The sequence below is a fragment of the Thamnophis sirtalis genome, unplaced genomic scaffold (assembly GCF_051295495.1).
Source record: "Thamnophis sirtalis isolate CommonGarterSnake01/CBP01778 unplaced genomic scaffold, rThaSir2_p1.2 scaffold_8, whole genome shotgun sequence".
NCBI classification, from domain to species: domain Eukaryota; kingdom Metazoa; phylum Chordata; class Lepidosauria; order Squamata; family Natricidae; genus Thamnophis; species Thamnophis sirtalis.
The window spans coordinates 603,478-626,755 of record NW_028261388.1 but is presented as its reverse complement, the minus strand read 5'-3'; the positions used below and the strand labels follow the sequence as shown (position 1 = coordinate 626,755).

The 23,278-nt window shown below is 51.5% G+C and overlaps 1 protein-coding gene across 2 annotated transcripts in view; it reads right to left on the bottom strand.

Moving 5' to 3' along the window:
* The window catches only part of NUP98 (nucleoporin 98 and 96 precursor), a 40,113-nt gene extending 17,158 nt beyond the window's left edge, over window positions 1–22,955 (bottom strand). Inside the window, exons 1-17 of one of the 2 annotated variants that reach the window (XM_087720916.1) lie at window positions 22,695–22,954; window positions 18,686–18,788; window positions 17,609–17,710; window positions 17,346–17,525; window positions 16,280–16,419; window positions 14,614–14,721; window positions 13,264–13,450; window positions 12,729–12,889; window positions 11,776–11,913; window positions 11,194–11,278; window positions 8,603–8,695; window positions 6,404–6,544; window positions 6,057–6,190; window positions 5,236–5,423; window positions 3,672–3,788; window positions 1,861–2,156; window positions 281–394 (exon numbers count right to left, since the gene is read on the bottom strand). In XM_087720916.1, the coding sequence (XP_087577042.1) occupies window positions 281–394; window positions 1,861–2,156; window positions 3,672–3,788; window positions 5,236–5,423; window positions 6,057–6,190; window positions 6,404–6,544; window positions 8,603–8,695; window positions 11,194–11,278; window positions 11,776–11,913; window positions 12,729–12,889; window positions 13,264–13,450; window positions 14,614–14,721; window positions 16,280–16,419; window positions 17,346–17,525; window positions 17,609–17,710; window positions 18,686–18,761 (2,260 nt within the window). In that variant the 5' untranslated portion in view covers window positions 18,762–18,788; window positions 22,695–22,954. Of the gene's footprint in view, window positions 1–280; window positions 395–1,860; window positions 2,157–3,671; window positions 3,789–5,235; window positions 5,424–6,056; window positions 6,191–6,403; window positions 6,545–8,602; window positions 8,696–11,193; window positions 11,279–11,775; window positions 11,914–12,728; window positions 12,890–13,263; window positions 13,451–14,613; window positions 14,722–16,279; window positions 16,420–17,345; window positions 17,526–17,608; window positions 17,711–18,685; window positions 18,789–22,694 lie in introns of both variants that reach the window. The other variant, XM_087720917.1, reaches the window with a different exon arrangement.
* Between the last annotated feature and the right edge of the window lie 323 nt (window positions 22,956–23,278).

Here is a 23,278-nt window from a genome sequence, read left to right as displayed (position 1 = left end):
TAGCAGTTAGACTTATATACCGCTTCATAGGGCCTTCAGCCCTCTCTAAGCGGTTTACAGAGTCAGCATGTTGCCCCCAACAACAATCCGGGTCCTCATTTTACCCACCTCGGAAGGATGGAAGGCTGAGCCAACCTTGAGCCTGGTGAGATTTGAACCGCCGAACTGCAGATAGCAGTCAGCTGAAGTGGCCTGCAGTGCTGCATTTAACCACTGCGCCACCTCGGCCCTGAGCTGACCACAGGGACCACCCTGGCAGTAATAGTTCCCGCCCACTCACCTTTACGGCCCACCGTGAAGTCGGTCACGATGCACTCCCCCGTGTCGGTGGTCATCCTGGCCAGCTCCTCCAGGGAGGGAATGGTGTAGTAGCCCATGCGGGTCAAGACAATTCCTGGAAAGAACCAAAATCTTGAGTGTGGGTCCTGGCCCCCCAAAACCACAGACAGCAATGCGGTCTCTGAGCACATTAGCAACACAGGCGGTTTTCACGCCTGCAAGGCAGAGCTGGAGAACATATATGACACACCTTCCAATGGCGAGATGGCACGACATTTTGGGTGTAGGCCAGCATCCAGCAACACGTGACAGGAACTACCCCCCCCCCCCCGGTCTGAAAATGCTTTACTTCTACTCTGTTGGTGGCAATTGTTTGTGGTCTCCCTATACCAGTGTTTCTCAAGCTTGGGGACTTTAAGTCCTGTGGACTTCCAACTTCCAGAATCCCCCAGCCAGCATAGCTGGCTGGGGGATTCTGGGAGTTGAAGTCCACAGGACTTAAAGTCCCCAAGCTTGAGAAACGCTGCCCTATACACAGCACTGCAGGACTGTATTTTTCAAACCTTTACATGTCATAAGGCCATCAAAAGCTGAGCCCATCTCTGGGACCACTGGAGTTCCCTCTACCTTTCACTGTCTCTCTGGGACAGCTTAGTTCCAAAAAGAATCGTCCAAATGACCCGGTTTAGATGGTCTCTCAGGAGCTGCCTGGAAGTCCGTCTTCTCACTGCTAAGCCCCGCCTTCTTCATCATCATATGCAATGAATATGTAAAGGAAGTTTCTCTTTGGTGGGTGTGGGTTGGTTTTAAGCATCTTCTGGATTTTTGGCACCCAGAGGTTTTGCCCTGGCTGCTTCCAAGGCCTGTCTCTGGCTCCAAGGCCTTCTGCTCTAGTGATCTGCCAACCCAGATTCTGCTGCAGCTTTGCGGGAGGGCACGGAGAGGGCCTGGGAGAAGGGCCTTTTCCAGGACTAATGGGGAATTCACTGACTGGGGAAACTGGCCTTCTGACAGCCACAGCTGGGTGATCCGAAGCATGCTTTTTCCCCCCCTTTTTTAAGGAACTTCTTAAATTTCACCCGGTTGATTTTGTCCCTTTTGGAAGACACCTGATGCCTGCGAAAATTTCGGCCACGAACTGCAACTTGGCTTAGCTTTTAGCACCCCATCTTAGCTCTCTGGAGCACCCTCCAAACAATGGCAGAGTCACACAGGGGTGGGGGTGGGCAAGGCCAATGACTGCTTCCCAGAAAGCCATTCTTTCTATCCCAATAAACACCCGTCTGGTCTAGGGGTTAAGGCAGCAGGACAGAAACCCGGGAGACGGTGAGTTTAGTCCCGTCTTAGGCACGAAAGCTGGTGGATGACCTTGGAGCAATCATCCTCTCAGCCCAACTCACTCCCACAGGGTTAGTGTTGTGTGGAAAATAAGAGGAGGAGGAGGAAGTATTAAATATGCCAGGCTGCTTTGAATTCTTCACACAAAGAGAAAGGCAGGATAAAATCAAAATAATAAATGAATGCTCCATCTGAGAGAGCCAAGGGTCAACCAGCCGAGCCCTTCCAGGACTCTGACCTCACCTGCCGGATGGGTGCACTGGAGTTGCTCTTCGCTCTCCTTGTCCAGCTCCTCCTGCAGGGACTCCTCATGGTAGGAAGCTTCCTCCAGGCTGCTTTCCAGCCCGTTCCGCAGCGCCGGCCGCACATTCAGGGCCACCAGAGTGTCGTCCACACTGTTGTTGTGATGCTTGTGCGGGGCGTTCTCCGGGGTCAGGGGGAGGGGCTTGGCAATGGCGTTGGCTAAGAACCTGGACATTTCCCGGGCGTAGTTGTCGTCATCCTGCTCCTCGTCCTGTCTGTGGTTCTCACTAAGCGACCTGAAGAGGAGACTCGGTCACAGAAAGGAAAGACGGCAGGCGGAAACCACCGTTCCCAAAGGAAGCTCCTTCGCGGCGTCTCCCACATGGAAGAGAACGGATTTCGCTGGCCTGGGATTTCAGTCTCGGACAAGGCCCCGTGGACAGGAGGAGGGCAGACCTAGAGTGTAAGCCGGGCCGTTCAACCTTGGCAACTTTAACACCCGTGGACTCCAATGCCCAGAATTTGGGCAGCTGAAGTCTTAAAGTTGCCAAGGTTGGATACCCCTGGTGTGGCTTCACTTCCCTAGGTGAGTAAGTGGTGTGTGCATCTGTTAGGACTCTCCCTGAAATTCCTCCTCCTAAGGAACTCAGACCCGCATCTCTTTCCTTGATTCATTCATTTAATTCGGGCTGGGGGGGGGCATTATGGGGTTTTTGCATTGGGGTTCATTTCTGTAAACCACCTGAGAGAGCCAGCCATATAGCAACAGCACTTAGACTTATACAGCGCTTCACAGTGTTTTATAGCTCTCTCTAAGCGGTTTAGGGTGGCAGCATCTCGCCCCAACAATCTGGGTCTTCATTCTTCACTTCACCAGGACTCAGCCAGCGTGCTGAAGCCCAAGCAGACCAGGAGGGAGGCTTTGAGGGTCCTTGAAGGAGTTCAGGGGAATGAATGAATGGGGCAGGTCCATCTTTCTTCATCAGATTCCTCATTTTTATTCATCTTTATCTCTCTGCCTCTCCATATCTATCACTTAAGCATACATCTATCTATCTATCTATCTATCTATCTATCTATCTATCTATCTATCTTCTATCTATCTATCTACCAACCTACCTACCTACCTATTTATCTATATCTTATCTACCTATATATCTACCAACCTATCTCATCTATCATCTATCTATCTATCTATCTATCTATCTATCTATCTATCTATCTATCTATCTATCTATCTATCTATCTATCATCTATCTCCCTCTCTCCCTCCCTCCCTCATGTGTGTAGGAGGACATTCCACAGGGCAGGGGCAATGGCAGAGAAGACCCTTCTCCTGGATCCCACCACTCAGAATCCTGATGGCTGGGATGGGCTGATGCGATGGGAATGAGACGCAGTGGTGAAATTCAATTTTTTTTTACTACCAGTTCTGTGGGCGTGGCTTGGTGGGTGTGGCAGGGGAAGGATGCTGCAAAATCTCCATTCCCTCCCCAGTCGGGGGCCAGCCAGAGATGGCATTTGCCAGTTCTCTGAACTATTCAAAATTTCCGCTACCGGTTCTCCAGAACCTGCTGGATTTCAGGCCACGTAGGGTTGGAACACACCCAGCAGCCAGGCCGACAGAAGGAATCCTTCCCAGGGAAGAGGAAGCACTCAGCCTGGAAGGAAGAGACGGCACTTCCAGCGTCACAGCTAGGAGAGCTGCAAACGACTAAACTGCAGCTGGAGCTCTTTTTAACAACTGGCTTCTGCTCCTGACATACAGGGACCGGGCAGAGATGGGGTGGGTGGTGGTGGGGCAGACGTACCGATCCCCGTTCTCAGGATAGATGGAAGGTGAGGCAACGTCATCCAGGTCGGCACCGCCGGGAGAGAAGAGGCTGCTGCTGTTGAGGTTCTTCAAAACCAGCTTCTTAATGCTCTTCCTGGGAGGGAGGGAGAGAGAGAGAGAGACGCCCTGTGAGGTTATCCTGGGAAGCCGAAGCAAGGAATAGCTCTCCCTGGCAGAATCCGGCCAACCCCTCACACTCAATCCAGTCCCCCCTACTGTGGTTCTGTTTTGGCAGAAGGCGGTGGGCCTAAAGGAGGAGAAAGAGAACGTTTATAGCTCAGGGCTGAACTGTGGGCTCCTTGGTGCTCTCTGAGCTGGACTGCTTTCTTGGGAGGCATTTCAAGACCCAACTAGGGAACATCATCAGGGCTAGAAGGGCGTGGGTTTTCTGAGAGGAGGTGGAGGAGGAGGAGGAGGAGAACCACAAAGTCTTTGGTGCTCCCCGAGATTGGTTGTTTTCTTGCAGATTATTTCACGACCCAACTAGAGCCAAGGTGGCGCAGTGGTTAAAAGCAGCACTGCAGGCTACTGCTAGATCAGCAGGTCAGCGGTTCAGATCTCCCCGGCTCAGGGTTGACTCAGCCTTCCATCCTTCCGAGGTGGGTAAAATGAGGACCCAGATTGTTGGGGGCAATATGCTGACTCTCTGTAAACCGCTTAGAGAGGCCTGAAAGGCCTATGAAGCGGTATATAAGTCTACTGCTATTGCTATTACTGCTATAACTAGGGAACATCATCAGGGCTAGTTGGGGTGGGGGGGAGAAGAGTTTGTGGAGAGGAAGAGGAGGCGGAGAAGGACTATGATGTGGTCCTTGTTGCTCTCTGAGCTGGTGGTTTTCTCTTGTTTCATGACTCAACTGGGCAATAAGCTCACTGCTGAGGATGTCACCTAGTTGGCTAATGAAATGTCTCCAGTTAAACACCAGCTCAGACAGCCTCAAGGGTCCCACTGTGCTGCTGCTGAACCTTCCTCTTCTCTCCACATATCCCCCTTCCCTCCAGCACTGATGGCATTACCTAGTTGGGTCGTAAAATGTCACCACCACCGTAGAGCCCCAAGGACCCCTGGAGAAGGACGTCATCCACCTCAATTCCTCTCTTCTAATTTCTGGTGACTTATTCTGAGCGTCAGATTAAACGTAGAAAAGGAAATCCATGCCAGCTCAACTTCAGCTGCACCTCAAGCACTGAAGTTCCACAAGAGAAGGATACGGAAGCCCAGAGGAATTCTTCACGTCCCACCAGCCGGGAATTCCTATCGACCCAGGAGGACAGTTACAAGGGCCGTCCTAGGATCAGCCATGAAAGTCGAGGGCACTGCCTGGGCACTCATTCCTGGGGTCCAAAGGCGGACTGTTTAGGGCAATCTCAAGTCTACCTTCAAGGCCTGTGGACTTCAACTCCCAGAATTCCCAGCTATGCTGGCTAGGGGATTCTGGGAGTTGGAACGCCACACGACTTAAAGTTGCCAAAGTCAGACATCCCTGGTCTACAACAACCCTGAAGAATCGGAGTGGGTGCGAAGGGATCCCCCTACTCACTTGGGCATGAAGGCCCCGTTGGTCAGAGAAGGCTCATCGTCGTCCAGACCGTCGAAAAGGTGGGATTTGGAGGAGCCGCTTGTCTGCAAAGCTTTGGGGCGCACGCGGGTTGCCGGGCGGGGAGTCAGTTTGTAATGAGTGGGTGTGGTCAGTGCCTTCTGGGCCGCTGGGTTGGTTGGTTTCAGCCTCTGGAAAAAAAGGAGCAAGCGTTACGATGTGGGGATGACCGTCCTCTCTAACTCAGGGCGAATTGTTCCTCTGGCTGTGCTGGCCCTTCTAGGGCTTTAAACAGCCGACCCCCTGCTCTTCCCTCAGCAAATGAAGCCCCTGTTCCCTTCGGGTGTTTTATCTGCCTGCCTGCCTAATTGTCCATCACCTAACATGCAGCAATCATCTATCCATCAATTTATCTAACAATTATCTATTAATCCTCTATCTCCTACCTACTAGCTGTCATCTAGCTAGCTAGCTATTATCTACCTACTTACCAATCCTCTATCGCCCATCTATCTGTCTGCGTACCATCTGCCTGCCTGTCTACCATCTCTCTACCTCTCTTGAGGAGATGGGCAGTTCAAAAATGTGTGCAACCAATAAAAGAAATCCATTTGTGGTGTTGCCTGCAGCCACGTTTGGCTTCCTAGCGTCATGATTGCTAGCAAGAAAGGCCTCTGTGGCCCCACCCCTAGTGTGTGTGTGTGAGGACTATTAACCGCCAGAGCTCCCTCCCCAAAAGTTGCTAGCTGGGGGGGCCACCAGGTCCCTGCCCTCCAGGTTCTGCCCCAGCTGCCTTGCCAGGGAGAGCCCGCTCCTTGCCTCACCTCCTCCTTCTTCTTTGGGTCAGACATGGGGTTTCGGAAGAGAGGAGAGTCCCCGAAGGGCGAGTAGGTCAAGCTGTTGAGGTGCTGCTGCAGAACGGCCTGCTGGGCCGCAGAGACGTTGGGATCTGTCAGAGCTGAGGGGAAAAGGAAGGCCAGGATGAGCCCGCTGGACCACCGGAGGCCGCTCAGCGGGGTGGGGCAAAGGGGGCCTCCTCGGATCGCTGCAGAGACTGATGGCGCTGATGGGGGGGGGCATAAACACCTGACAGTCCACTTCCAGGTGCGTCAAGCACGCCAGGAGGAGCTGTGGAGGTCGCCCTACAGGGGGGGGGGCATGAGCAACTTACCCACAGCAGGTTGTTGTGCTCCGAAGCCCAGCGTGGCGGTTGATGTGTTAAATCCAGGAGCACCGAAGGCTCCTGTCCCGAGCGTGCCCCCTAGCTTGGGCTGCGTGCTGCCAAAGAGTGAATTCTGCCCTGGATTAAGGGCTGCAGAAGGAGGGGAGGGAAAGAGAAGGGAGACGGGGGGGAGAGAAAGACTGTGATCAACCAGCAACCTTCAAAGCGCTCCCACCTTCCTGAAACAGCCCAGAAGGACTTTGAAGATGCGCCTGGGAAAATGCTTCTGTGGGCCAATGCTGGCTTGGCCGGACTTCTTTTTAGAAAGAGACATAATTAAACCCGGCGACTTTCTCTGTGGAGTTATACCCGTAGTAGAACCGCTGGTGGTTCAGAGGTTTAAATGCAGCATTGCAGGCCGCCTCTGCCCATAACCTAAAGTTCGATCCTGACCAGCTCAAAGTTGACTCAGTTGACTTCCGTCCTTCCGAGGTCGGTCAAATGAGGACCCAGATTGTTGGGGGCAACATGCAAATAGTACTTGGAAATTATAAACCTCCCAGAGAGGGACGGGAAGCACTATGGGGCCTTTCCCTTCACTAGCTGCAGCTGACCTCCCAGGAAGGCTAAAACTGCTTTTATTCAGATTGGCTCTAATAGGATAATCTGGCAAGTCCGATTCTTCTGCTGTTTCTCCTCCTCCTCCTCCTATCTCAGCAAATGAGGGAGGTGCCCACTGAGGCTGCTTCCGTCATCTGGACCTTCTGGACTTAAAAAAATGCTCTCCAGTGGCTTTTCCATATCCCTATCAGGGTCCTCTTTCTGCCCCTCTAGATTCTCTGACAGAGCTGGCTGGAGGGGGCTTTCAGAATCCCCCGAGATGAATCAGTAGAGCAGTGGTCTCCAACCTTGGCAACTTTAAGACCTGTGGACTTCAACTCCCAGAGTTCCTCAGCCAGCTTTGCTGGCTGAGGAACTCTGGGAGTTGAAGTCCACAGGTCTTAAAGTTGCCAAGGTTGGAGACCACTGCAGTAGAGAGCCAGGCTGTCCGCTAAGTGCGAAGACATAATTACTGTCAAGGAATCCATCACAACAGGATCATAACTGGCTTCAAATCATCTGTCGATTCTGCTGAAACTGGATTTTCGCCTTATGTAGCAGAAGCTGTTTTTTTAATCTCTCAGTTTCAGTAAGACGGAAGAAAATAAGAATTGGAACAAACGTCTGGGGAGATTCTCAGTCATCCAGATCATGGTGGGCCCAAAAGGGCCTTTTTTCCCAAGAGGCAACTGGACAGTCCATGTTTTACCTTGAAGGCAATTCACTTCCCATTCAAGAAGCTTCTTTGGTTCTGAGGGTGAAGGATGAGGTCACGTGGTCGTTAGCACTCGCCGAGAGCCACTGAGGCCACTTGGAGGTTTATTTGTGCCCTCAGGTCCCCTTTTAAGCAATAGCAGTTAGACTTATATAGCGCTTCATAGGGCTTTCAGCCCTCTCTAAGCGGTTTACAGAGTCAGCATATTGCCCCCAACAACAACAATTTGGGTCCTCATTTTACCCACCTCGGAAGGATGGAAGGCTGAGTCAATCCTGAGCCGGTGAGATTTGAACAGCCCAACTGCAGTCAGCTGAAGTAGCCTGCAGTGCTGCATTTAACCACTGCGCCACCTCGGCTCATTTTCAGCGTTTCAAAGAGCCCCCCCCCCCCCACATTAAGACTGAACAGCCCTCTCTCACCAGAAGGGGGGGGGATACGACGCACCCCACCAATCTCCTGTTTACAACACAGTCCTTCCAGTAGTTCCCAGAAGGTTCCACACCCATCTGCCCTCTGATCCAGGTGACCCCCCCAGGGCACAGATAACCCTCCAAGTGGCCTCAGTGGCTCTGAGAGAGAACGCGGACGACCAGCTCAAAGCAAGGCCTGTAAATCCTTCCATTCCCCACCATTCAGCCAGAACTGGAGAACCTTCTTGGATGAGAAGCAAAACTCCTTCAAGGAAAAACAAAGGAAATCCAGTGGCCTCTTGAAAAAGCATTTCTGGGACAAACGAATAATAATTAGTGGTAATGACAGATGACCCTGGAGAGAAAGAACTGCGATGGTTGAGGCTCCTGATATTCCATGCCAACTGGGCTTTGTGAATCTCTCGATCCCTGGCCGAACTTTCTAGAAGGAATGATGGTGAAAGACCCCGATCTTCTTACCTGTCCCAAATCCCGCCCCGAGGCCTGGACCCAGAGCCCCGGTTGCAGGCTTGTTTCCAAAGAGGCTGTTTCCTGTGGCGTTTGCATTGAACCCTAGGAGAGAAGGAGGGTTGGTGGCTTTCTCGGAGCTTCAACCAGAACTTCTGCTGACGTTCTGGGCCTCCTGGGCTGTGGAAAACCAGGCAGCCTTCGGCCGAGTCTTCTGCAGAAGACCCCCCGCCTGAGGCCACAGGGCTACCTCTGGCCCCCAGGGACAAGGCTGGCCTCTGGGGCAACGTTCAGCAGGGGGAAAGGGGAAACTACTCAATCTAGGACAAGAACATTACAGGCAGTCCTTGACTTACAACCACAGTGGAGCCCAACAGCTGTTAAGTGAGTTTTACCGTTTTACAGCTTTACTTGCCACATTTGTTAAGTGAATCACTGGAGTTGCAAATTCAGTAACACGGACGTTAAGTGGCTCCTCCGTGGACTTTGCTTGTCAGGTGGCAGCAAAAGGGGATCCCGTGACCTCGGGACACGGCGACCGTCATAAATGTGAGTCAGTTGCCATGCCTCTGAATTTTGGTCAGATGACCCTGGGGATGCTGCCACGGCCACACATGTGAAACAGGGTCCTCAGTCCCCTTTTCAATGCTGTTACAACTTCAAACAGTCACTAAAAGAACTGCTGTAAGTGGCATTACGGCCACAGGAAGCCCTTGACCCACAACCGGTCACTTGTCCACCATTAAAGGTTACAAGCTGCTCACGACCCAACTTCCAAGATATAACAGCCACATACACCCACACAGACAAACAGGCATAGACACACCCTGGTCATATGGTTGCATTTGATTTCCCCTTGATGGCTGTTTATAGCATCTGGCAGTCACGCAACCCCCAGGATTTTGAATGCCCCCCCCCACTCGGTTTCTAATGTTTACTTCCTGTTTCCAGCAAAGCCCATCCTCTGTGCAAACTGGATTTGCTTAATGACCGTGGCAATCACTGAATGAGTGCCATAAAAGCTGTCATAAAATTGGGCCGCAGCCTCATAATGTCACCCTTAAGGATTCCAGTGACTCCTGAACATCATTCTGAGTTCAATTATGGGGGTAAGTCTAAGATGACCTTCAAGTTATGTTTGCCTCTTTAAATTCAGAAAATAATATTTAAACTGGAATCCAATCGAATTAGGTTCTAGTCTGCCCTAGTCTTTCCTAGTCTATTCATCTCTGCCCCCGGGCCTTTTATCCCCAGAGCTAGGATGGGCTTCGCTAGCAGCGGTGGCTCTTCCGTCCCAAGGACCGGCCCATAGATTTCCCCTGCTCTCCTCTCCTCTCTGCCTTCTGCACATTTGCGGGTCAGGCACTGGGCCCAGCTGTTCCTCCTCTTCCTCATCAGCCCCCTCCAGACCGAGAACTGTTGACTCTCCATCTGAGGGCTGATGGGCAGCCCAGGCTCCGCCTCTCTCTCTCTCTCTCTGCCAGCTCCATCCCCTCTTCCCCCTCGCAGCTCTCAGGTTGCCCTGATGCTGCCCCTGACTCCCACCTCTCCTCCTCCGATTCGGCTGTGGGAGGGGCTGGCAGCCGACAGGCCACAACACCCTTTTTGCTGACTCTCAGGAAACTCGACTCAGACATACCAATGAAGAGAGCTGCAAGTGGCCCAACAGTCTGCTCACCCTTCCCAGCACAGGGCCCTCTGGTACAGGTAGTCCTCGACTTACGGCCACAATTTAGCCCAAAACCTCTGTTGCTAAGCCTGACATATGTTGAGGCTTGTCCCATTTTATGACCTTTCTTGCCATAGTCATTAAGAGAATCCCTGCAATTGTTTAGCTGGTTACACAGTTGTTCATAGGGCCACAAAAGGGGATCACGTGATCCCGGGATCATAAATATGAGCCAGTTTCCAAGAGCCTGGATTGTGATCACGTGACCACTGAGGTGCTACAAGGGGCGTTAAGTGAGAAAAACGAACATAAGTCACTTATTTCACTTCTGCCGTAGTAACTTCGGTCACTAAACAAACTCTTGCCAAGTCGAGGGGCGCCTTGTGCATGGACATATTTGCCTGCCAAAAGTCTCAGCCTCCCACGAGTGGTGGGGGGATTAAAGCAAGCTCACACCCCCAGGCTGGGAAAAGGAGGTTAGCGATCAGAGTCTCGACACACAGTTGCAAAGGCTGGGGAATTCTGGGAGTTGAAGTCCTCCAGGCTTAAAGTTGCCAAAGTTGGAGACCTCTGGTGTAGGGCATCTCATGTAACAACCACTTCATTCAGTTGCCAAAATTCTGGTCCCAATTTTGGTCATTAAATTGATTGCGGTCATCGAGTGAAGGGGTCTCCAACCTGCCTAAAATCCCACATCAGTTGCTCCTTGGTGACCGGGGACTTTTCAGTCCAAGGGTGGGCAAGTATGACAACTTTAAGAGTGTGGACTTCCACTTCCATGCTGGCTCCGGAATTTTGGGAGTTGGTCCATGCGTCTTAAATGTTGTCCTACTCGCCCGTCCCTGCTTCCCTCCAATTCTGCTTCTGTTTTCCAGCCGGCGAAACACACAGCAGGCCGAGAACAACCTCCAGAGAACACCGCTTGGTTGCTTACCGAAAAGTCCAGTTGTCGTCGTCCCAAACGAGGGTGCGCTGGTGGTCGTGGTGCCGAAGCCAGCAGGCTTGTTACTAAAGAGAGACTGAAAAAACAAAACACAGGGGCATTGTGTAGTTTTTACAAAAGCAAGCACCCAGGAAAAGCATGCATTTTCTGCAATTTGCAGGCACAACACGCGATCAGGAAAGAAGGCAAAAAATTGCTCCGGACACCGGCTGCCCTTTCCTTCTGCCCAAAAACTCCCTAGAGGAAGGAAGAGGCGAGATCTAGTTTTGGGCCAGCCTAGTCAGCACAGGTCCCAAGAGAAGGTGCCCTTTGCACACAGGGGGGCAAACAATGCAGGGGATGGACAGCCTTGTCCTAGCTGGGAATCTAGTCCTCATTTATTTACCGCTGCTTCCTAAGATTCACAAGGGAACTGCAGACAAGGACACCTCCTGCCATAAAAGCCGACGGGAGGGTCTTTGGGTAACCTGGATCACTTTCACAGGTGACCCTGGTAGGAAAATAAATACGCAAAGCTAAGTTTTTTGCCCGAGAACCGCAGCTTCCAGAAAACTGAAAGGTCAACCCACGTACCGAGCCACCAACACCAAACCCGGTGTTGGGCTGCCCGAAGAGTCCGGTTCCTGTTCCAAAGGCAGCTGCTGTGTTGGTATTGGCCGCTGTGCCGAAAAGGCTTCCGGTCTGCGTGGGCTGGGCAGCTCCGAACAAGCCCTGGGAAGGACAGGCAATGTTGAGACAGAGACCCCCTGCTAAGGATCCAAGAACAGGAGAGAGAGAGAGACCAGGGGGAACCTCCACAGGAACCAACCCCTGCTGGGGGGAGGAGGAGAGCTTGAGCTGATTCCGCTGACCTGGGCAGAAGCTAAACTAAAGAAGGAGTTAAGGAATAACAGAGTTGGGAGGGATCTTGGGGGTCTTCTAGTCCACCCCAAACAAATGATACAGGCTCAGGGTTGAATTTTGGGGGTCCTCAGTGCTCCCTGAGCTTGGTGGTTTTCTTGCAGACATTTCATAACCCAACTATGTAACATCATCAGTGCTAGAAGGGAGTGGGGTTTGCAGAGTGGAGGAGGAGGAAGAGGACCCTGGGGTCCCTGGTGCTCTCTGAGCTTGGTGGTGTTCTTGCAGACATTTCATGACCCAAAAAGGGAACATCATCAGTGCTGGGAGGGAGAGGCATTGTGCAGACAAGAAGGACGATGACTGTGGGATGCAATCTGAGTTTGATGGTTTTCTGGAAGACGTTTTATAACCCAACTAGGGAACATCCTTGATACTGAAGTTCATTAGCTGGGTCATGAAACGTCTGCAAGAAAACCACCCAGCTCAGGGAGCACCAAGGACCCCCCAAATCCAACCATGAGCTACAAATATTCTCGTCTATCGGTCCCTACCCCGTGGCTGAGGGCAAACATGAAGGCCTGAACTTCAAGAGTTCGATAAAAGACGTGGCAGACAGGAGTGTCTGAAGGGAGACGCCGTCCTACCAGGCTTAAGGGCTTTCCAGAACGCCCTCCTCCTCTTACCATGGTGTTGGTGTTGGGCTGCCCAAGGGTGCTGGTGTTGGTGAAGGAGAAACCCGTGTTCTGGGCAGTGGTGGGCTGACCAAAAGGTTTGCTGAAGAGGCTGGGCGTCTGCTGGGTCGAACCAAAGAGACTCCCGGTGCCTGTCCCAAAACCGGTGGTACCTGCAACACAGAGATGACGCCTCTTTTTACAATCCTCTCCTGTGACCGGCTCCGAGTTCGAAGCACCCAGAGGGCGTGAGGGGGGCTTTAAACGGCAGCGCCCCTGGGTTGCTCTCCCCTCTGCTTTTTAAACTCTGCCTGGAATTATCCGCTGCTTTGGGGTGACAACACGATCAATACAGTGATAGACGGACCCACTTCACGTAGGGAAGGCCTTCCCAACTCTGCATTCTGGGAGTTGAAGCCCACAAGCCTTAAAGCGTCCGAGGTTTGGGAAACCCGTTCAGACCAGAGACCGCAGCAACAGCACTAAAGTTGGGAGTGTTTTTTTTTTACCAGCTTGGCCACAGCAAGGCCAGTCCACGGATACTCACTCGTTCCGAACGCTGTTTTATTTGCCCCGTACGAAAAGCCCGTGTTGGTGGTGGAGGAGCCGAAGAGTCCCGTGGCCGTGCTGGACGTAGCGGTTGACGACCCAAACAAGCCCGGCGTGGCTCCGGCTCCCACCACTGGGTTGGAGGGGCCTTTCCTGTTGGCCTGGTAGTCTTCCAAACGGAGCTCCTGGAGGAGAAACATCCAATGAGCAGAAAGAGGCGCCTCTTCCCCAGGCACCAACTTTCCAAAAGCAGGAATGGCAGCCTTTGGACGCGTGGGGGAGCCTGGGGGAGGGGGGGCTGGAAAGGAGTTGGCGGGGGGGGACACATTGCTCTCAAAGAGAAGGGTTTCCAACCCCACGTGGCTGTTCCGACACGGGGTGAAGGTGCAGCTAAGCTAGGAATGGGCCTGAAGAGTTGTGTGAATCCCTCCAACTGGGCTTTATTCTAGGAGAATGCAGACCACCGGAATTGGAAGGGACCTTGGAGGTCTTCTAGTCCAACCCCCCGCTTGAGCAAGAGACACTGTAACATTTCAGACAAACGGCTGCCCAGTTTCTTCGAGAGAACCTCCAGTGATGGAGAACCAGAACTTCTAAAGCAGAAGTGTCAATCTGGCAGCCCACACACAGGGCATGCCCACCCTAGCTCCGCGAAGGGAGGAAAGGCCACGAAACACCACGCGACAGCAATGGGATGCCGCGAGTTTGAGATCTGTGCTCTAAACGCAAGCCATTCCCCTGGTTAACTATTTTTTTTTAAAATAAGTTTTTATTAATACACATTAAAAACATTGGACACAGTGCTCTTCCTGGCTTGGTCCTTTCCATACATATTTTGACATAACCACAAATACAATTCATTCTTTTCGTACACTGCTACCTTGATCTTACAAACATATTCCTTGTCCTCATTTGTCCGTTTGTCTAAATATAGTCCGGTTTCAGTCCTACTAATCTTCATTATTTTCTGGTTAATTGTTTGCGCTGTCAGGAGACTCTTCCTTATTTCTAGGTTAGGCCTCCCAGAATTCCCCAGATATAAGATGGGTGGATCATAGAATCCTAGGGCTGGAAGGGACCTTGGAGGTCTTCAATCCAACCCTCTCCCTCTCCCATTCCGGACAAGTGGCTGGGCAGCCTCTTCTGGAAAACCTCCAGCCAGGGAGCTCCCAGAACCTCTGGAGGCAAGTCATTCCACTGACTAATTGTTCTCCCTGTCAGGAAATTCCAGCACGTTCTGGGCTGCTTCCATCTGCTGCTACTCGCCTGGTGCTTTGGAAAAGAGGCTGACCCCTCCTCCTCCCCCCCTCTGTGACCCCCCCCCCCGAGGCCTCCAGCCCAGACTGACCTCCAGCGATTTGCTTTCATACTCCTTCATAGCAGTGATGCACTGATGCTTGGTGCTGATGTTGGTGCTGACACCGGACTTCACCATGGTGTCCGTACCGGTTGGCGCCTGGAAGGGAAACGACAAAGGCACTCAATGGGAATGCAAGTCCTGGAGGGAGTCATGCGCTGGTGGTGCCTTATGGGCTTGAATGGGGCCCCCAAAGGCTGAAGCCTCTTGACCCGAGACAATCCAGGAAATCCTGCCAGGGAACTAGTCGGCCTGCAGGCCTAGGTTGCCTTTCGGGTGTGTGTGTGTGTCACTGAATTTGCCCTGCTCTGCAGGGCAGGTCACACCCTCCCCTCGCCTAGGCTCTGCTCTGAGTTCCGCTCTCCCTACCTGGAAGGCAGCCTTCATGGTCCTGGCCGTGTCTGCTGCTGCCCTTTCAGATGGAATGTGAGCAGGAAAGCTCCACCTGCCCCCCCGGCAGAGGCCCAGGGCCCCCCGTTTAGCCGATCTCGCCATCTTCCACTTCATCAACTGCTACAGAACCCTCAAGAATGGCGATTCCGTCCGCCCCTTAAAGGGGCCTCTGCTCTACCTAAAGCAACGCCGACGAAAGCCCCCCCCCCACCCTTTCCTCTTTCTCACCCCAGGCCCAGGCAGAATACGGGGTGGGGTGGGGTGGGGTGCACTGGACTCAGGGCAATGGGCACTGGCCGGCAGCAGCTTCCCAAGATGCCGAGAACGGCCTCTCAAACTGCCTTGGTTTGAGGTTTCTGTATGTGAGAGTTTCTACAGGCGGAGAACGCTCTGTCATAGCGCCATCCCTCAAGAGGTGAGCAGTTGGAGAAAATATCTGTAACTCAGGATTGAACTGGGGAGGCCTTTGTGCTGAGTTTGGTGGTTTCGTTGCAGATGTTTCATGACCCAACTAGGGAACACCATCACTTCTGGAAAGGAAGTGGGGTTTCTTTATATAGAGTGGCTTGCCTCCTGACCAGCAATCAACACCTGGCTAAGCAGAGATCGATATTAATAATCCGGCAGGAAGCAACACCCCAATTAAGGAACCCCTGAAAAACTCCCAACGCTAACAGGACAAGCCACTAGTGCAGTGTTTCTCAACCTTGGCAACTTGAAGATGTCTGGACTTCAACTCCCAGAATTCCCCAGCCAGCGAATGCTGGCTGGGGAATTCTGGGAGTTGAAGTCCAGACATCTTCAAGTTGCCAAGGTTGAGAAACACTGCACTAGTATATAGACAGACGTCAAGCCCCACCCTTCCTCCACTAACGTCACCTAGTTAGGTCACGAAACGCCTGGAAGAAAAGCACAAAGCTCAGAGGGCCCTCAGGGATCCCACAAAGAGAAGCACAGCTGCTATTCTCAGCCTCCCTCCTTCTTCCAATAATTTACACACAAATAGAACCATTCACAACGTTCATTATCGAGTTTTCCAGAGCAGCAAAATTAACCCTGATTCCCCAGCATACTTCCTGAAAGGCATCTTGACAAGAACTTTCTAACCATAAATTAAAGGTAGTTATGCTGGCCCACGTGGAAGGACAGATGTCGGAGGGGGAACCATGATAAATACGAAGTCTTCTTGTTCTCTTATCGATGGCCGTGAACGGCATCAAGGATGAAAGGGACTCTGCCAGGAAAGCTCGCCAACAGGACTTACATTGAATTTAATCGTGGTGCCGGTAGGGACGGTGGAAAAGCTTGTAGCCCCAAAAAGGGAGCCAGAGGTGCCCCCAAAGGGGTTGGAGGCTGTGTTAGTGGTGCCAAACAAGCCTCCGCTGCTGGTGCTTGTCCCAAAATCTGTGTAAAAGAAAATTTAAATTAAAATAAATGAAAGCCCTAAAATGTATCACAGATAAAAACTAAACCTTCTTTTATTCAGAGATGGGGGCAATTTCCCTGCCCATTTGTCTTTCCTGGGTGGGTGGGTGGGTAAGGGAAGGACACAGGGGGAGAGGAGGGCCACCCTTTCTGTCCTCTGCAGGGAGTTGAGGAAGAAAAAGGGTTCCACCCAACAGGTTCCGTGTTTGCTAAGAATCCATCATCCGGAAGGGAATTCTGCCTTCCAAAAAATCCCCCCAGAGGATTTATTTATTTATTTATTTATTTATTTATTAGACTTATATGCCGCTTCATAGGGCTTTCAGCCCTCTCTAAGCGGTTTACAGAGTCAGCATATCGCCCCCACAGTCTGGGTCCTCATTTCACCCAGCTCGGAAGGATGGAAGGCTGAGTCAACCTTTGAGCCAGTGAGATTTGAACTGCCGAACTGCAGATAACAGTCAGCTGAAGTGGCCTGCAGTGCTGCACCCTAAGCACTGTGCCACCTCGGCTCTATGTAGGATGTAGGAACCAAGGGATTTTGGGGGCCCAAAGGGAACAGGGTGGAGAAGGGGAAGAGGCCTGTTTTATTCCTCCTCTTGCCGATGCTTAGTCCCACCCAATCTGCAGGGAAGGGCCGGAGGCTCTTGGTAGAGGTCTCAACGGAGTTCAGGTCTGCCGAGGTGACCAGCAATAAAACCAAACCCTCCTTCTCTGATCAGCTGAGGGCGCTGGGATTGTTCTAGTTCCTCCCGCCTGACCCAAGCGCAATTACAAACCTCACTTCCCCAACAGGGCCCAAGGCTCTTCCTTCAAAGGGGCCTCCTTTGCTCAGGGCCACAAAGCGGAAAGGGCACCACGCACAGGGCGTTTCCAAGCCCCTTTAGAGAGGCAGCCATACTCACTGCCGAAGCCCACCGGCTTGTTCTGGGCGAAGGCATTGCTCTGGGTTGAGAAGAGGCCTCCCCCTGTGCTTGCGGTCCCAAACAGCCCGCTGGACGTTCCGGTGGACGTGCCGAAGCCAAAACCGGTACTAGTGGACGAGGTGGCTGGCTGGCTGAAAGTACTTGCCCCAAAGAGCCCTCCTGCAACCAAAGAGAAGCCCTCGCATCAGGCACCCGAGAGGAGAAGGGGGCACAAAAGCCGGAGGGAGGGGGACTCTGTGTACCTGGCTTGGCCTGAGTGCTACCGAAGAGTCCTCCGGCATTGTTATTGGATCCGAAGGCAGACGTCCCGAAGGCTCCCCCGCTGGTCGCCCCAAAGCCAGCATCTGCAAAGCGGGAAGAGGGGGCATTGGGGTGGGGAGGGGTACAAAAGGGTTGAGGTTCAGCTGCTGTCATGGCCACTTTCAGCCCAGAGTGCAAGGTTTTTTTTTAAAATAGCAGAGGGTGGGTTTGCAAGCCCCATCTTTCTAAATGCCGAGGCTCCAGGGATCATTACGTGAAGTGCATTAAGAAGGGGCAAACCGCTGGAGGGATTCCCACATTTAAAAAACAGAACCTTACATAAAACACTTTCAACTCAGTTCCATCCCACCCACGTTCACGTTATACAAATAGCCCTCAACTTACCACCTCAACTGAGCCCAAAATTTTTGCCGCTAAGCAAGACAAAGTGAGCTTTGTCCCGTTTTACTACCTTTCATGCCACCGTTAAGTGAATTACTGCAGTTGTTAAGTTAGTAACACAGCTATTAAGCGAATCTGGGTCCCCTGCTGACTTTGCTTGTCAAAAGGTCACAAAAAGGGGTCACGTGACCCTGGGACACTGCGATCGATCGTCATAAAATATGAACCGGTTGCCTAACACCCGCATTTTCATGGGAATGCTTCAATGGTTGTAAATGTGAAAAATGGGCATAAGTGACTTTTTTCCCAGTCCTGTTGTAACCTTGAACTGTCATTAAGCAAACTGTTTTAAGTTGAGGACCACCTGCAAAGAAAATATTCTACATTCCATGTAAGACTGCCAAATAATATTATTCTCTATATCAGGGGTGTCCAACCTTGGGAACTTTTAAGACTCGGGGACTTCAACTCCTAGAAGTCCCCAGCCAGCATGGACACCCCTGCTCAGAGATAACCCACTATTAAAATGTAAAGTATGTTGTTTAAGCATTTCCATCAAAGAGGTGGCTAAAGACAGAATTAAAACCTCAAACCATCATTCAAAGGAAGAGCATGCTAGGCAGGGAAAAGAATGACCCGTCTGGGCCAAATTGTCCCTCCCCTTCTCGGTCACTTACTCTGCCCGAAAGTCGAAGTTGTCCCAAATCCTCCTGTGTTGCCGCCGAAAGGCGTTCCAAAAGATTTATTAAACATCTTGAAATTATTTCAATGTCTCAAAACCTGAAAAAGAAGAAATAAAAAGTTTAGACAAACTCAAGATTGTATTAGGTTGCTCCCCAACCCCAGGAAAACGACGGTTTAATGTCATGAATACACGTGAAGCAAGCTGGATTAAAAAAAAAATGTTGGACACCTTAAAGCAGTGTTTCTCAACCTTGGCAACTTGAAGTCCTGTGGACTTCAACTCCCAGAATTCCCCAGCATAGCTGGCTGGGGAATTCTGGGAGTTGAAATCCACAGGACTTCAAGTTGCCAAGGTTGAGAAACACTGCCTTAAATTAAAGTATAAGAGAAAAACTTGAGAGGAGAAAACTGCTTACCCCATGTCTGGCTCAGATTCACAAAAGCATAAAATAACAGATTGCTAAGGAGGGTCTTGGAAATAATGACCGTAGGGTACGGTTATTAAAAATAAAAGGAATTGTTATAACATACAAGCATTAAATGGGTGGCCTCATTGGTTTGGTTTTGGTTTGGTTTAATTTTATTTGTATGCCGCCCTTTTCCCTGAGGGGACTCAGGGCGGCTCACAACTCAAAAAGGGAGGGGGGGGAAATACAAACGGAATAACAAAAACATAAAAAACCATACATAGCTAAAAGCACAACCATCATAGCATTCGAAGTGGGGCGGCGAGTCTTTAGCCCCAGGCCTGTCGGAACAGCCAGGTTTAAGAGCTATGCGGAAGGCCTGGAGAGTGGTGAGGGTACGAATCTCCACGGGGAGTTCGTTCCAGAGGGTCGGAGCAGCCACAGAGAAGGCTCTCCTCCGGGTAGTCGCCAGTCGACACTGGCCGGCGGATGGAATTCGGAGGAGGCCTAGTCTGTGGGATCTAATCTCATTGCAATAAACAAGGATATACGTCCAATTTTGCAGCCATGAAGATTGTTGGGATGAGCAGGCACAACGACAGCTGACTGAAGCCTGGGAAATGGCCCCTCCTCCTCAGTCAACGGGAGTGCTGATTTACCACCAGCTTGTCAAGTAGTAGGAGGGGAGGGCTTGGAAGCACAAGGAAACAAGAGCCAAGAACTTAATAGCCAGGCACCAACACCCCAATCAACATCTAAAAGCCACACACAACAGGCACCATATAAATACCACAGACTGAACAGTCCAAAGCGTCCCCTCTGGTAGAGGAGAAATTCTCTTGAGGATGGGCTCCAGCTGGGAAGACTAAACCTCTGGTCTTGGCTACCGAACCAGAGTTTTAAATTCATAAAGAAATGACATATACGATCTCTTTAGGACAAAAGTATTTCCATAATGTCACGAATACTTCTCTTCTAGACTCAAGACGGAAAGAGACCTACATGCCAATCTCTTACGTTGTAAAATATTGTAGTGTATAATGATGCAAGCAGCTATAGGTCTTATTTTTATTAGCGTTGTCAACCTTCCCCTGCCATTCACAATGTTTCCCCAAAATCTCAGCCAATGATATTTGAAAGACCCTCCCCATGCACGGAGGGGCCACCCAGATGCTACTAGAAAATGTCTTTATAAGGCACAATGGAGCAGGCCTGGCCGATTCTCCCCAGCCCAGATTAGCCCATCAACCAAGCAGAAGCAGCTGAATGTATTTTATACCCAGGCTTTCTACACAGAATAAACTAGAACCTTCTGGTTTTCCTAGTTTCCTTTAGAAAGAAAAAATTAACTGGTCCAATTGCAACATGGAAATGCCGGCATCTGAACTCCGCACAGGCAAGTCCAAAGAATTCAACTCCAACACGCTGTCGACATCTGGTAAGAGTCTGCTGATGATTAGCAAGGTCAATTTGATTTGCCCCCAAAATTAATGCAATTAGGAAAGCAGTTAAAACCTGATTGTTACAGCGTCCCTGAGAAGGGATGACTTAAGATTCCTCCTGGACACAGGCTACTTCTTGGAATAGGAAAATTTATCCCAGAATTGTTAGAGTTGCCTCCCACCCACATACTCTTTGATTTAGGTAAGATTATTAACTGATTAACAAGTGGTATGTCATATAAACCTATAGCAAAATTAAAGTGCTATACTCTGCTGAAATAAGCTGTTTTGTCCAGTTTAGTTGCATCAGAAGTCGACTTAGAGGTTAAGGCACCAGGCTAGAGTCCGGAGATGGTGAGTTCTAGTCTCACTTTAGGCATGAAAGCTGGCTGGGGGACTTTGGACAGCCAATTTCTCTCAGCCCAACCCACCTCACAGGATTGTTGTTGTGGGGAAAAATAGGAGGAAGAGGGTGCAATAGGTGTGTTCGCTGCCTTATTTATAAAAATTATATATATGTATGTATGTATGTATATGTGTGTGTATATATGTATGTATGTATATATATATTTGTGCTGATAAATAAAGGGAGACTAGTATAGATCTATTTCAAGCTATTTAGCTCTCATCAGCTAGCCATACTCTTACTGGGATTCGAACTTGTGCTGTATTACATCTTAGGCAGATGTCTTAGCCATTAAGCTAAGCCATGTATGTATGTATGTATGTATGTATGTATGTATGTATGTATGTAATTAATGTCACAGCCCCTGGTATGCCCAAATATGGCTAGCTGATGAGAGTTAAATAGCTTGAAATAGATTTATACTAGTCTCCCTTTATTTATTTATCAGCACAAATACAACACACATGTATGTATGTATACACACACACATGATAAAGGCTTACAATTTAATAAACAAACTCCTAGTCTAGCTAAAAGAATTCCTGGCTTCATCTACCAGCATGACACATGAACCAACCCATGTCCACACTCATTGCTTGAAGCTCTCCAGCTGTGTCCCCAGTTGAGCAGTCAACTCTTGATGTCTCATCTGCTGTCCCAAAGATGCTTTTTCAAGAGGCAACTGGACTTTGTTTTTCCTTGAAGAGGTTTTGCTTCTCATCCAAGAAGCTTCATTCAGTTCTGACTGAACGAATGGAGGAGGATGGAAGGATTTATATTCCTTGCAGTCACCTGGTTGTTAGCGCTCTTTGTGAGAGTTCTTTAGCCACTTGGAGGTTTACCTGTGTCCTCAGGGTCACCTTTCCAGGGTTTTAAGGAGGCCACCCTCTGCATCCAGAGAAGGGATAGACATCACCTATCTCTTGTTTATAACCCAGCCCTCTCAGCAACTCCAAGAAGGTGCCACACCCATTTGCACTTTGATTCGGGCGTCCCCATGGGTACGGATAACCCTCCAAGCGGCCTTGGTGACTCAGGGAGAGAGTGTCAACGCCCAGAGGGCTGCAAGGTGTATAAGGGGGGAACAGCCCAGAAACCACATTCACGGCAGGTCTGCTCGGCGTCCGGCTCCCTTCCTGGGGAATTCCCCCCCGCCCAGCTCCGCTTTGGGTGGGGGGTGTTTGAGCCATGGGGAGGGGAAGGGGACAACTAACCACAAGACAATTTACCAATTCAATTTCATTATTTAAAATAAATCCGTTCCAGTTTCCTTTTGCATCCTTCCTTTAATGCAGGGGTCCCAAAACTTGGCCTCTTTCAGACTGGTGGACTTCAACTCCCAGAATTCTTCAGCCAGCAGTCCCTGTCGGCAGAGCTGCCGGGCGAATTCTGGGAGTTGAAGTCCACCAGCCTTACAGTTTGAGGGGGTCCCCTGCTTTAATAGCTCTACCCCAGCGTTTCCTGGGTGTTCGTGTAACTCTTGCCTCGCGGCGTCTAGGCCGTGGCCGGTTGTCTCGGCTCCAGTTCGGGAGGCAGAGCGGCTCTCTCGCCGCTCTCGTGAACCAGCAGGATGGGCCGCCTTCCCTCCACCGCAGACTGAACGGCGCCCCATCAAACACACCCCGTCGGGCCCCGCACGTGCGCGCCCCTCGGCCGCCCGCACGTGACGGGCAGGCCCCGCCCACCGCCGAACAGCCGCGCGGCCCCTCCCTCCTTCCTTTCCCAGAAGCCCCCTCCCCCCCCTCACCGCTTCTTCTCCTCCTCCAGGCTGGGCCTCCCGACGAGGGAGACGGGAAGGGCGGCGTTCGCTTCAGGGCCCGCGGCCCGGCCTAGCGCTCGCTCGCTCGCAGCGGCGCCTCTTGCGACGGAGAGCCTGAGGGCGGCGGCGGCTCCGCCACCACGATACCCGCCTCAGCCGCTCGAGGGGTCGCGACGGAGGGGGGGGCGGCGGCAGCGGCGAAACTGCGTCATACACGCACGCTCGACGCTCATCCGCGCGGGACGTCAGGGCGGCGAGGCTTCCGATTGGCTGCCTTCTCCCCGGGAGCTCCCATTGGCGCTCCGTTCCCTCGACGTCGGCGCCTCGCGCTGGCTTTCTATTGGTCGGGCCCTAAGCCCTCCCCCAAACGTCGCCCTGTCTCCAATCCGCCGCGCCGTCCCTCCTGACGTCCGTCGCCACAGAGCGCCCTGGGACGCTTCGATTGGCTGGGGAGCGGAGCGCCCTGTTGCTGGGGTGGGGGGGACGGCGTCTCAGGGCGTCCGGTGGAAGTGGGCGGGGCCTAAGCGGGTGCGCTTCGTTCCCATAGCAGCGAGGAGGAGGAGGCGGGGCCG